General features: G+C 34.4%; 1 protein-coding gene across 1 annotated transcript in view; it reads right to left on the bottom strand.

Annotated features, from left to right (window-relative positions):
* Window positions 1–13173, bottom strand: part of ABI3BP (ABI family member 3 binding protein) — a 127761-nt gene that overhangs the window by 22415 nt on the left and 92173 nt on the right. Inside the window, exons 58-62 of the mRNA XM_029284589.1 lie at window positions 12439–12513; window positions 10806–10880; window positions 7145–7219; window positions 5091–5147; window positions 4623–4697 (exon numbers count right to left, since the gene is read on the bottom strand). Of these exons, the coding sequence (XP_029140422.1) occupies window positions 4623–4697; window positions 5091–5147; window positions 7145–7219; window positions 10806–10880; window positions 12439–12513 (357 nt within the window). The remainder of the gene's footprint in view (window positions 1–4622; window positions 4698–5090; window positions 5148–7144; window positions 7220–10805; window positions 10881–12438; window positions 12514–13173) is intronic.

Below are 13173 nucleotides of genomic sequence, written 5' to 3'. Positions count from 1 at the left end.
GATGCTGCGGCTTCGCTTGCCTGGCAGGGCAGGGGCACGCTCGCACATGGGGACGCACATAGGGCTGCCTCGCTTTCCGTGCCTGCTTCCGCTGAAAGTTGCTCCCTTTATAGCCTCTCGGCTATTCCCAGACTGCGCATGTGCAGCTCTACGGAAATCTCCGCATGCACAGAGAGGAGGAGGGAGCAGGTCGGCCCAGCAATGGCTCGCGTGCCACCAGAGACGGCGCCGCGTGCCGCCTGTGGCACGCGTGCCATAGGTTCGTCACCACGGTTATAGGCCAATATGAGAATAGAAAACTACACTGTACTTGCCTTTGACCTGATTCATCATGACTTCTCTTATGCATACACCATACTCCTTCTGTATACCTGCTCAATTTCTGATTTATTTGACTATTCCTGTGCTTTTAATTTGAGGGTCATAAAGGGAGTAGTCAAGCCATTTAAAGAAAAAATGTAATGCAAGCGTCAAACATTCTGATTCAATTCTCAGTAAACACAAGCTATATGAAGATCATGTCTCTACTGATGTTATAACTAATCTCCATAAATCCACATATTAAATAGCATAAGTATATGTAGCAGAGCCCACATGAAGATTGTGAAAGGAATGGTGGGTGAGATAATGTTTGGAGAACAGAGATTTACTTATCTCACTTAGTTTAGTAATCCATTATAATGTATTTCAATCAGTTATAAGAATTCCAGAAACAAAATATAAAATTTAAAAAATGAGAAAAATAACAATAATGTTAAACATGTTAAGACTATCACAAAATCAATAGAAACATAATCAGAGTAAATCTTATCCATAAACATATCATTTTACTATAACTGAACCTACATCATTTTCAATAATTGTAACATACAGTACCACCATGGTGACAGAAAACAGCTGGCAGCCTTCTTTTTAATCATGGAATACTGGTCTAAAAATAGGATGAGGATTCTTTCCACCCTTCTTGTTTTGGAGGAGTTAGTAACCCATGCAAAGATCATAATAAAAGAGGCAGCACAATAATACATTGCCTCTGCTCAGTTTCACTAATTGTACAAGAACAGATGCATTCAGCTTTGAAGATATTATCATACTTTCTTTCAAAAGAGCTAAGTGAAGCAAACTAAGAAAAGCTCTTCTATGCAGCACATATGTATGTTGTATCTTGCAGTATGAAGACCATATCATGTGTGTTTCTGGCTCTTAGGAATATAGCTTGAACATTTTTCACCAAGTGGAAATTTTTATGCATATGTATTTATAGTCAACAACATTTGTCCTAGTTCAGCATTGTATGGCATAACTAGCAGTGTAGATAATAGACATCTTCTAATATCTATACACTGCTCAAAACTGTTTATACAGTTCTTGAAGTGATAAGTCATGCAATGTGTTTCACTTATCTAGGTGATGTGGTTTGGAAAATATTTTAATTAATCTTGCTCTAAATTAAGCTTCATGTTGAAGTAATTTAGCATAACCCTGGAATTCCAAATATGGGGTGCTAATGCACTCACAGATGTTTCTGTTGGCACCCATCAGATTCTCATCCACATTTGATCATTTAAAAAAATTACAAAAAATAAAGTGCTGGTTTCCAGTGTTATCTTACTTCTGAAAATGTGACTGAGTGTTAAATCAGTTGGGAAGACCTTTAAAGAGTCCCATATGCCCTCATCACTTCACAACTGGATTATTGCAATGCATTCTGTATGACTTTGCCTTTGAAGATTACCTAGAAACTACAGCTAGTTCAAATGCAGATAGGCACCTCTCAGTGTGCCCATGTGACACAGCTGCTACACAAATTGCATTACAGGTACTTGTCATTTGGCTTCCAAATGCAGTTCAAGGGCTGATTATTTCTTATTAAGCCCTATTTGACATAAAGCCTGGATATCTGACAGAGCTCTTATCTCCAAATGTTCTGTCCATTCAGTATATTCCAGCTAAGTGGGTGTGCCCAAGGTTCCCTCCATTAAACATGCCATCTTGTGGGACCTAAGAAGCATGCCTTCTCTGTTGCAGCCCCTATCCTTTAGCATCCCTCCAGAGATAAGAATGGTACCTTCTCTCCTAGGGCTCCAGAAAGCTTTAAAAACCTGGCTTTGGTGCCAAGTCAAGTTTGAAGTTTGTTATTTGTTTAATGGCCCTTTGTTTTTTGGAGGGGGGTTGCTTATTAGGGCAGTATGGTCGGGACTGTCTGATTTAATGTTTTTAGCTGTTTACATGGGGTTTTTTCTAGTTTTGTATGCTGCCCATATTCCACTGGCTGGCCAATACAGTATAAATAAGTAAATAAGCTAAGAAGCTTTTTTTAAAAAAAAAAATAAAAATTCTGGGGACTACAATCTACATTGTTTCAATTTGTGTACATCTATTCCAAACATTCTTCAGTTTTGTAGATGGTTATAGTTCCTGGGGCAGCTATTTGGTGAAATTCCAGCTCAACAATTTTGCAAGACAATCCACAGCTTGTTTTAAATTTCCAAATACCAGTGCAAAAACAAAATGGAAATGTTTTGTCTGACAATTGAAAAATGATCTAAAATGGAAAACCTTACACAGAAAAGCTTTCATTGCCATAGATATATCACCAACTAACAACTTTCAGCTATTCTCGGAGTCTGAGGTCCCTGGCAGAGTCCATTGTTGGTGCTGCCTCAAACTTCCCTTAGTTTATTTTCTGAGAAGTTGTATTTGGTCATGGATATTTGGCACATTAAAATGTCCAATCAATTCATCTACTGCTGTTTGAAGTGTGGACATTACAGCCAGGTAAACAATTAGACTGATTTGACAGATGAGAGTCCATGCCCAAAGATACTTTGCCCAAGTTCCCATTAACTTGGAATTGGCTCTCTTCATTAGTCAGGGATGTATTTCTCAACAAGAGCAAATGTCAGACTAAATGCCATAAAGGTAAATTTCTCAAGTAATAGCTGCATCATCTAGAACAGAGGTCACCAACCTTTTCTTGCTGGCAGCCCAAAGAGAAAGAAAGCAGCTGGAAAATGTGTGTGCGCGCAAACGAAAACAGAGCAGTGCACACCCGCACGGCATTAGCGACACCATTTGTGCAGGCACGCAGGCACTAGCGGTCGCTGCTAGCCCCATGCACATGTGCAAACGGGCCATGCAAACTTGCCTCCGCGCTAGCGGCCCTATTTGCGCATGTGCACAGGGACTAGCCACCCCCTGCATACATGCGCAAACAGGTCCATGGGTGCTAGTGCAAGTGGGAGTAAGTGCGTGCACTGGCCAGCCAGTAGGCCATGGCCCAGTAGTAGGCCGCGGCCCATAGGTTGGGGACCCCTGATCTAGAAGAAAAAGGTCTGGATATTCCTCTAGGGATATATTTTTATAGAAAATGTGATAATACAGGGGAATACACCTGAATCATCCACAACAGTAGGCAAAAAAGCATAAAAATAGAGAAATAGAGTTCACTAAATAATACACAATCCAATGTTTTATTTCTCCTATTTACATTTTAAATATAAATTAGGATGCTATACATGAATACTACATAATTTTATCTTTTTGATCAATAAACTAAGTATGATATTATGTAGCTATCTTTTAAGGCTTGAAAAAGAGATGAAAAATAAAATTATAGTTTTGATTCTTTTTGAAATTAGTGAACAATCTGCAAGTAATGAGATGAAAAGAAAGATTAGTCCTTAAATATATTCTAATGGTCTTTCACTTTTTTTCAGCTTATTTTGTACATATTTATTCAAGTCATTGTTGACTCCTGGCTTCCCTGCAATTTTCTTGACAAGATTTTGGAAGTGATTTTCCATTGCCTCCTTCCTAGGGTTGAAGGAGAATGACTGGTCTGGGACCACTCAGGTGGTTTTGTGCCCAAGAATGGACTAAACTCAGATTTGGTTTCTAGTCTGATGCCTTAACCACTACACCAAATGGTGTCTCTTTTATATTAAATATATAAAATTAACTGTTCTATACAAAGGCACAATATTTGTTGCCTCTTTATTTTTAATATAAAATTTATTTTGATTTAAGGATTAGTAAGGAATGGATGGTTAATGAAAGCCTGTATCAAATTCTAGTATGAAACAGAAACAGTTTTATATTTCAGACCAAATATAAAACAAAAAAAAATGTTTTTTTAAAACCCAAACAATTTGTCTTACTTAAATCAATTTATTTTGCTGGGTCTTGACAAATATTTTCAATGAGTAAGCGAAAATTTAGAACCACTAGATTTTTTCTTGCCCTCCATCCCAAAATCTATATGGAAATAATTATGGCACATCCAAAAGTTAGGATATGTTTATGCTTTAATAATTACAGTAAGAATCTGTCATGGTTAAGGGTTAATTATGGTTCAAATTACATCTCTTTTTTATTTGCAGCTATTGTTACTTTATTAATGTGAAATAAGCATTAACAGAACATCAAATACATGTGTACTGAATGGGTTTATTTCTTGGCATTTGGTTGTACAACTGCAACTAATTTTTTCACAATTATATTATTGTTTTCTATTTATCTGTCTACAGAGATAAGCAAAGGGCCACAAAGTATACCATTAAACAAAATAAAGATGCCACTACTAAACATTTCAACAATATGAGGAATAATATTTAAGTTACCTCTTGGTTTTTTACTCCAGGATGGTCTTCCTGGTGTTCTAGTTCTAGGAGGGGCTGGTGTTGTTCTGTGGACAACTGAAAAAAGGAATGTCAAATTTATTAGGAATTGACTGGAGACAATGATATATTTATTTTCACTATGTTTACTAAAGGTAAGGTTCTCCTCATTCCAGTTCATTGGTTTTAACTACTACACCAAATTAGCTCTCCAAAAGTTGCCTAGTTTGATCTAGCACTCATGATATTATTTTCTTTGGTAATGAAATGTCTGCAAGAAAACAATCCAACTCAAAAAGCACCAAGGACCGCATAGTTCAATCTTAGGCTACAAATATTCTGTTCTATTAATCTAAAATATGGTTCAGTATTTCAAGGACCAGACAGAGTTATGTTTTTAATTCAAGGTAATAAACTGATCAGCCAAATTATGATTCTGTATTGATTTTAGTAGAGTGGGTTTTCCTATACCTTTTTTCAAATGTGGAGTTTTGGTGACTGTCACTTTGTTGTTCAGTTTAGATGAAGCTAAAACAAAATAATTAAATAGGTTAAGTGTACCCAAGTGTTGTTTTTAAATGGAATATTATAATGTTCAAAACAGAAAGTACTAACTAGACCATCAAAGCAATCTTACACATGTTCTAGGAAGATTAAATTTTTAACATCAGGAGATTTAGAATTAATAAGCTCTGATACAGAAGTCTGTTTGAGGTAGTATTCTGTATAGTCAGTTTTTATACTTAGGTGGAGAATTTATGTAGTATCTTCACACACATACACACACCATACACATACACACTGATTTATAAATCTGCATGAAATGTAAGTGAATAAATGTTCATTCCAGTTAACTTCGAGGTATAGATAAATAAACCTTTCATAGTATCTTGGAACAATTGGAAACATGATTGTGAAGCTGAATTGATTCTGGATATGCTACAGTTAGGATACAGGAAACAAAAGAAATGACACAGTCACAGTTAGATAGTTCTCTGAGCCAGATTTGGAAATAGAATATCAAGCAAGATTATTGCAAAAAAAAAAAATCCTAACACACTACCATCTATTCATTGTATTAATATTCACAATTGAATGTATTCCTAGTATCCTTTTATTCTGTTCAAAGAACAGTTTATGACAATTTTGAAATGCTCTCTAGAGGTCATTCTTAATTTTCTTTTAGCACAAAATAAAGACTTGGCTATTAACTCAAACGTTTATGTCTTAATAATAGTAGTCTTGTCTATACTTCATTCATATCCATTTGGTTTTCAGTGTGATTTTGACTATATCCCATCATAAACTTTGTATTGCCAGATGACACTGCCTTTGACCAAGTCCCCATCCTTATGCTTTTTAAAGATTTGTATGCTTTATATCGCCGTGTTGTTTTGGCTCTATGGTATTGCTCTGGCTCCCTTTTTAGTAATTTGAATAGCTAAAACCCAAAAGGAAAGAAACCAAAATATATCAGTAACTAACTGTTAATCCCAATTATTGTTAAAATCTTATCTTTCAGACTGCAAAATAAATGCAGATGTGAGGGGTAAACAGTCCTCTCCATCTCTGTTAGTAATAAGCCAAACCAAAGTTAAAAGGACAGATTATATTCAGACATTCCTTATGGGAATTCTTTTTGTAGCTAAACAGGAATTAAAGTTCCTGCGGCTAGTTCAGAAAGTCCCAAGCTTTGGTAGATGCAATTTTTGGATTATTTGATCTCTGATTGTCTAGATGTTGTTCACCTCTAATCCTAATAAACCATGATCAATGGTCATATTGATTAGGCTTGATGGGAGTGGTATCCTAGAAAGTCTGCTGTCCTTGCTTTCTAAGAGACATAATATTCTTTGGATTGCTGAGCAGTTATCTTTCTAAAAATAATACATAAAGAGTCCTGCCAGCCTATCATTTATTATTATTTAGCTTGAGAAAAAGAAATATGAGAGGAATAGAAAGTTATTATTCATTTTTCCTACATCATTTTCTTTTCCTTCCATTATGATTTAGTTAACCTATTAAATAATAACAGACTATGGACAAATCAAAAATTAAGAAACATAATTCTTTATGCAAATAGAGAGGCCAAACTTTCCTCAGTCACTTTTTCATGAAGCCTTGTATCAAATTTAGAAGACAGCAATTGTGTGTGGTGGTGGTGATGGTGGTGTCTCTCTCTCTCTGTGTGTGTGTGAGTGAGTGAGAGAGAGAGAAAGAAAGAGAGAAAGAAAAAACACCTTGTTCATATCATATTAAAATTTAAAACCCTAATATTACCATTGATAGTGATATAAGAAAGAATTGTATAAGAAAAAATTAACTAGCAAGTAGTATACTCAATAATACTTAAGATATTGGCTATTTGAAAAAACCCTTACTTTTCATATAGCTTTGTTATGAGCCATTATGGATTTAATTGAAATAAGTTTATGTCGATGTATTTTAAGATATTGCATCAGTTAGATTTTGAATAGCAATTTCAAAAAATCTCATCTACATGAATTTTATCAGAATGCAGTTACCAGGTTTAGTCTTGTTTCTTTCTTGTTTGTCTGATGGTTTTGGTTTTGAAGGAAGAAGTCGTGTTTCTTTTGGATCTGGAAAAAAGGAATGAAATATTCATTAGGAATCATGTCTTGTATTTTATTCAAATAAGAGTACATGCCTTAAAATCATTAGATTAAAAACAGTGATGACTCCACATGTTTCTTGTAGCTGACTTGAAACAGGACAATGATATATATTATAATCAGTATTAAGGAAAAATAGTCAAGCTTTGAGAAATAATATCTTGAATAGGAAAGATAGAAAAAAAAGACATTATTTACCAATGTTAGACTCTGACAGAGAGTAACAAAACAAAACATCTGTGGAAAAGCCTATACAATATAAATCAATGCATTGCAATAAAAATGATGTCAATTTTGATAATCATGAAGGAATAAATTGTTATTAATTTCACTATGTCATGTTTTGGTGGTATTTGTTCATCCAAGAGCTTCTCTACCAGTGGGAATTCACAGAGGTCCTTCTGACCTAGCATACTTGGTGTGAGTATAATCTAAATGAAGTGAGCAATGAAAAGAGCAATGAAGACCCAAGTGATAAAGGAATTTAGAAGTTGTAAGCTAGCACCTTAACTTGACCCAGGAGCCTACCTGTAACAGCTCCTGTACCCAACATAAATCAACAAGGACAGTTGCATTTTTTGTCTGCTGTAGCTTCTGGGACATTTTCAAGCTAAGGATAACAGTGTAACTGGGATAAGGTAANTCAAAGGCCTCAATTCTTTGTCGCTCAGCCTTTCTTATGGTCCAACTTTCACATCCATACATTGCAACTGGGAAAACCATGGCCTTGACTATACGCACTTTTGTTGGCAGGGTGATGTCTCTGCTTTTTAGTATGCTGTCTAGATTTGCCATAGCTTTCCTCCGCAGGAGCAAGCGTCTTTTAATTTCTTGGCTGCAGATGTTTTTAACTACAAAGATATAAATATCATCATTCCTAATAATTTTGGATGTAATAGCTGTGTGCACTTTTCAAACATGGTCAAAATATTTGTGTGTATGTGAATCTGTACATACACAAATCTTCAAGGCAACTAGTGATATATCTTGTCCCAAAGAAAAGTTCTACAAATTTAATGTGATATGAAACAAAGTAAGAGCAGAAATCTTTCATCTAGCACTATTGTTGGTAGAAATTTCACTGATTTTAAGTTTTTGTGGTGGATTTCTACTGTTCTTTCAAAAACAGTAAAGAAAAAAGTTCATGAGTATATAAGCAAATTTTCTGACAAGTTTTTTCTTCTTGAGTTGAGATATTTGTGCTAAATCTTGCAGCAGGATAATAATTTTTCACAGAAGACAAGATTTGGAAAAAAAATCTCTTCTAACTAGGCTCTCAGGTGCAAGCAGGGGGAATTTTGGTTACCTTGCTCTAAAAATACAAAAACTAAAAATATGGATGATAATATGAACATATACAAATGCAACTTGGTTACCAGATTTAGTCTGTAGCATTGTTGGCATGATAATTTGATTTGTTAAGAATTAACTATTCGATGGGGGAAAATGAAATAAGAATCAAAAACCTGGATTATACTGTGCAGGAATACATCTGTTTATCAGCTTGCAAAAGCTGGTATGAAAGTCAGAAGGTTGAAAAGGAAAGGTAATGTTTTTATTACCTTAATATTTTATCATCATCATTATCGTTATCATCATCATCTTTGCCTTTAAAGGTTTCTGAATGACAAGTATTACTTGGCTTAGTATTTTCATTATGGGAGAATAAAATGCACAGAACATGTTTGCAATGTAATAGCTATACTTCTGTAATACAATATTATTTGCATTTTAAAGACCATCTGCTCTCAATGAACCTCTGAGGGCTTTTTGCACAAATTGGTCAAGCAATGAGTGGAACCAGGGCTTCTTCTTAAAGTCTCCCAATTTCCTTAAAAATACTCCTCTGCAAACAGAGAACCTTGATGCTATTTTAATTTCTACTAATTTTTAAAAATAGAAGTAGTTATTGCTACTGTTATTATTGTTTCTTTTTGAGAAAAACAACAAACTGCTTTTTAAAAGCTACTATAAGGAAGAAATGTTACACTAGAACAGGGGATGCATCATGCACAGGCCACATCCACTCCGGCTCCGCAAAGGCAAAAACTGTTGCGATACATCATGATACATCACTGATCTGATCAAGTTTGACACCCATGAACTAGAATGACATGTTCATATAATATATTGTAAATCAAATATACTGTTTCAACATGTCTATGGAGATTCTCAGTCATCCAGGTCATAGTTATCCCAAAGATGCTTTTTCACAAGGCAATTGGACTTTCTTGTTTTTCTTTGAAGATGTTTCGCTTCTCATCCAAGAAGCTTCTTCAGCTCTGATTGGATGGTGGGGAAAATGGAAAGATTTATACTCCTTGCAGACAGCTGGTCATTTGCATTCTTTTAGCAAGTCGTTAGTGCTACCTGGAGGCTTATTCTTCAGGATCACCTGAATAGTGCAAATAGTGCAAATGTGTGTGGAACCTTCTTGTAACTGTTGAAAGGACTGTGTTGTAGATTGGAGATAGATGATGTCAGATCCCTCCCCCTCTGTTGAGAGAGGATTGTTCAGTTTTGACATAGATGGCCTCTTTGACTCCTCTTTCAAACCAGTGGTCCTCTCTGTCCAAAATATGGACTTTGTTGTCTTCAAAAGAGTGGACATTGTCTTTTAATGCAGATGGATTGCTGAATCCTGTCCTGACGGGTTTGCTGTCCTATGTTGTGCCTTATGTTTATGAAGTTTTGTTTTGTTTACTCAATGTACAGATCTGCACATAGCTCACTGCATTGTACTGCATATACTACGTTACTCAGTTTGTGTCTGGGTGTTTTATCCTTGGGGTGGATAAGCTTCTGCCTTAGTGTATTCTTGGGTTTGATATGTACACAAATGTTGTGTTGGCTGATGATCCTGCTGAGCTTTTCCGATATTCCTACAACATATGGAATGACTACATTGCTTCATTTATTGTTTTCTTTGTCTATTATGGAAGAGCTCCTGGTAGGTCTTTTTTGAAATTTGATGAAGGCCCACTTGGGATAGTCACAAGTTCTGAAAAGAAGCCCTTTAACTACATATACAGTTTCTGAAAACATCAACCTTTCTTTGTATTTATGGACACTAATTAGCAAGTTAATGGTAATTATCATGGACGGAGTAACAGTAGATATAACATCAATGGCAAAGCAAAAAGGAATCTTATTTATTATTTTTAAAGTTTCCATAGTAATTTGTCAGACTAAATAATTAGGCTGAGCTTCTGAGCAAATTATAAAATTTAATGTTTCATTATGTAGGGATTATTTTAAAGAATGAAAATACATAAATGCAAATTGAAAATGTATATAAAAACACCCTAACATATATAGAGAGAATGCCAAAAGATCCTGCAAATGAGTCCTGGGACAAACTATACACAGAGTATGAGACTATTTTAGGTAAATAACCTCTAAAATGGAAAAAGTAGTTGCAATCTAAGAATTATTATATCTAACGTTCTGTCCTGTCTGGATTTGCTATACACCCTGACATGTGTGAGGAAGTTTAATGGTGCAGTTTTAGTGAAAGAGACAGTGTGATATAAAATAACAATTACATATCTACCTGGTTTTGATTGCTGCGTTTTTTGATCAGGAGGACTTTTAGGTTTGGATGGATCATGATGTTTGACATTTAGACCTGAAAAGAACCAACAAACTCGATATGAATTGATGTCCTTTTGTGAGAATTATTTATTATAGTGATTCAAGAAATAGCTATTACAAAAACTAGTAAATAGAATTCACAAAAGAATTCACAAGAGAGACAAGAAGAACTAGAAAGAAATGGATAAGTGTTTTGCTGCTTTACTTATAGTTTTAAATTTTATTTTCTGGATTAACAAATTCTAGTCTAGATTGCAAATCTGACACCAGACTATTTTATTTTTTCTTGGAAGAAGGATGATGTCACTTGAATTCCTTTTGGATCAGAAATAATTCCTATACTATTTTTTCATTTGTGTACAAATTCTGAGAAGATTCATTCTAATTAAATGTAGTGGATACCAGCTAGAGTACTCTATATTAAGAGCAGAAAAAACAATATTTTTTCCATCTAAATTACAGGAGCTTGTCATAGAAACTCTCTTTGCAATGTATCTTTGTGTATGGCAGAGACCATGTCTGCCTATGACATAATGGCAGCAATTTTCAATTCATCCTTTCAATAGATACATTTCCAGAACTTCAGTTTCCTCAGGAAAATGGAAAATAAGAACATTTACAATTATTTATCCCTAGTGAGATTCTATTTTGCTGCTTAATCTGATAAAAATGCTGGCATTTGCAACTCATCTGGGTTTTTAGGGAATATGATTCTGTGGTGGTTGTTTCATTAGTTGAAAGCAAATAGATAAAGCTTGAAAAAGTTTTTTTATTAAGTAAATAATCTGAACTTTTCAACTTCATTTGAAAAATTCTTACTAGTCAGTTCAAATTATATTAGAAATCTTTTTATATTAATTTAAAGGGGAAAATGTATATTCCCATTCAAATAGAAAACATACAATAGCTAAATTAGTACTGATTTAAGTATATAGAATGGAAGGTTAACATTACATCTGTTGTGCAATGTTCTCATGTTAAAAGTATTCTGAGTATAACCCAAGTTGTAAAAATGCTTAAATCAGAAGAAATTATTTAGGTTAATAGCAAAGACAACCTTTTGGCTATTTTATAAAACTGGAAATGTCTTTTACATTAGAAGTTACAAAAAAAGAAACTCGTTTAATAGCCAAAAATGTGGTTAGAAAGGAAAAATGTTATTCTGGTTGCTAAGAATGAGTTCATTCTTTTCTTTTTTATTCTGCTGGCATGTCTGTTCTATATTTTAACAGATAAGAAAAGGAATACAGAGTTGCTGCTAATTCTGAGTAAGAAACTATTTTTACAGAAAAGTAAACTAATTTTGATTTTACAATGTGTTTTTCCCAACATTATTTGTATGTTGAAATGCAACTCTCTCACTCTCTCTCTCTCTCTCTCTCTCTCTCTCTCTCTCTCTCTCTCTCTCTCTCTCTCTCTCTCTCTCTCTTTCTCACACCAATACGAACAGAGACACTTTCAATTTTTCATTTTACTTTTATAAACAGATATGTGCTTTTTTCCACATTATTTTATGTGATTATGTAAGATGCAACTCTGTTAAATATATCTGAATACAAGATTCCTGAAAGTCGAAATAATGAACTACTCACTGGATTTGGTTGGGGTTATATCAGGACTGGAAGAAGTTTTTGGTCTGGTTGGAACTCGATGTGTTTCCTTAGGAGCTGTAAGAAATTATACGAGGGACTGTTTTTTTTTACTTTAATATTCCGAACTACAGAGAATTCAGACAAACAGTTCTACAATAAAATTTTATTGGATATATGTATATGTATCTATGTATGTGTGTGTGTGTGTGTGTGTGTGTGTGTGTGTGTGTGTGTGTGTGTATATATAATTTAAAATTTTGCGGCTGACAAAGAGTTAGTGGGAGACTAGTATAGCTATATCCAATAAAAATAAGTAATAATAATGTGACCTGTAGCATCTATAAGTACTGTAAACATGAGTATTGTTATAAACATCCTGATTAAAAAAAGATGAAATTCCAAAAACTAAAATACAATATTAATTATCTGAACTAGATGCAATGGGATTTGAGGTCTAGACAAGAGAAACCATCTCCCAGGCTCCTTTCCATTATTTAAATAAAAACAGTGGCGTGGCTAAGTAAAACAATGTGTTAACACAGCTTTGTGAGCTCTTACCCAAGGGAGCTATTTCATCAAGTGACAAGTAAGATAAATAAAAACATTTGAGGTCAAGTGAGGTCTATGAATGTCTGATTGCTTTTCAAATCTTACATGGTCTTCTGACTGAAAGACATACATGTAGACATGGTAGTAAATACAGATATAGTTTTGAGAGAAAACTATACCTGTATT

This window comes from Protobothrops mucrosquamatus, unplaced genomic scaffold (assembly GCF_001527695.2).
Source record: "Protobothrops mucrosquamatus isolate PMUCROS unplaced genomic scaffold, P.Mucros_1.0 scaffold_137, whole genome shotgun sequence".
NCBI lineage: Eukaryota > Metazoa > Chordata > Lepidosauria > Squamata > Viperidae > Protobothrops > Protobothrops mucrosquamatus.
Note: the sequence above shows the minus strand (reverse complement) of the source record. Positions and strands in the feature narration are given on the sequence as shown.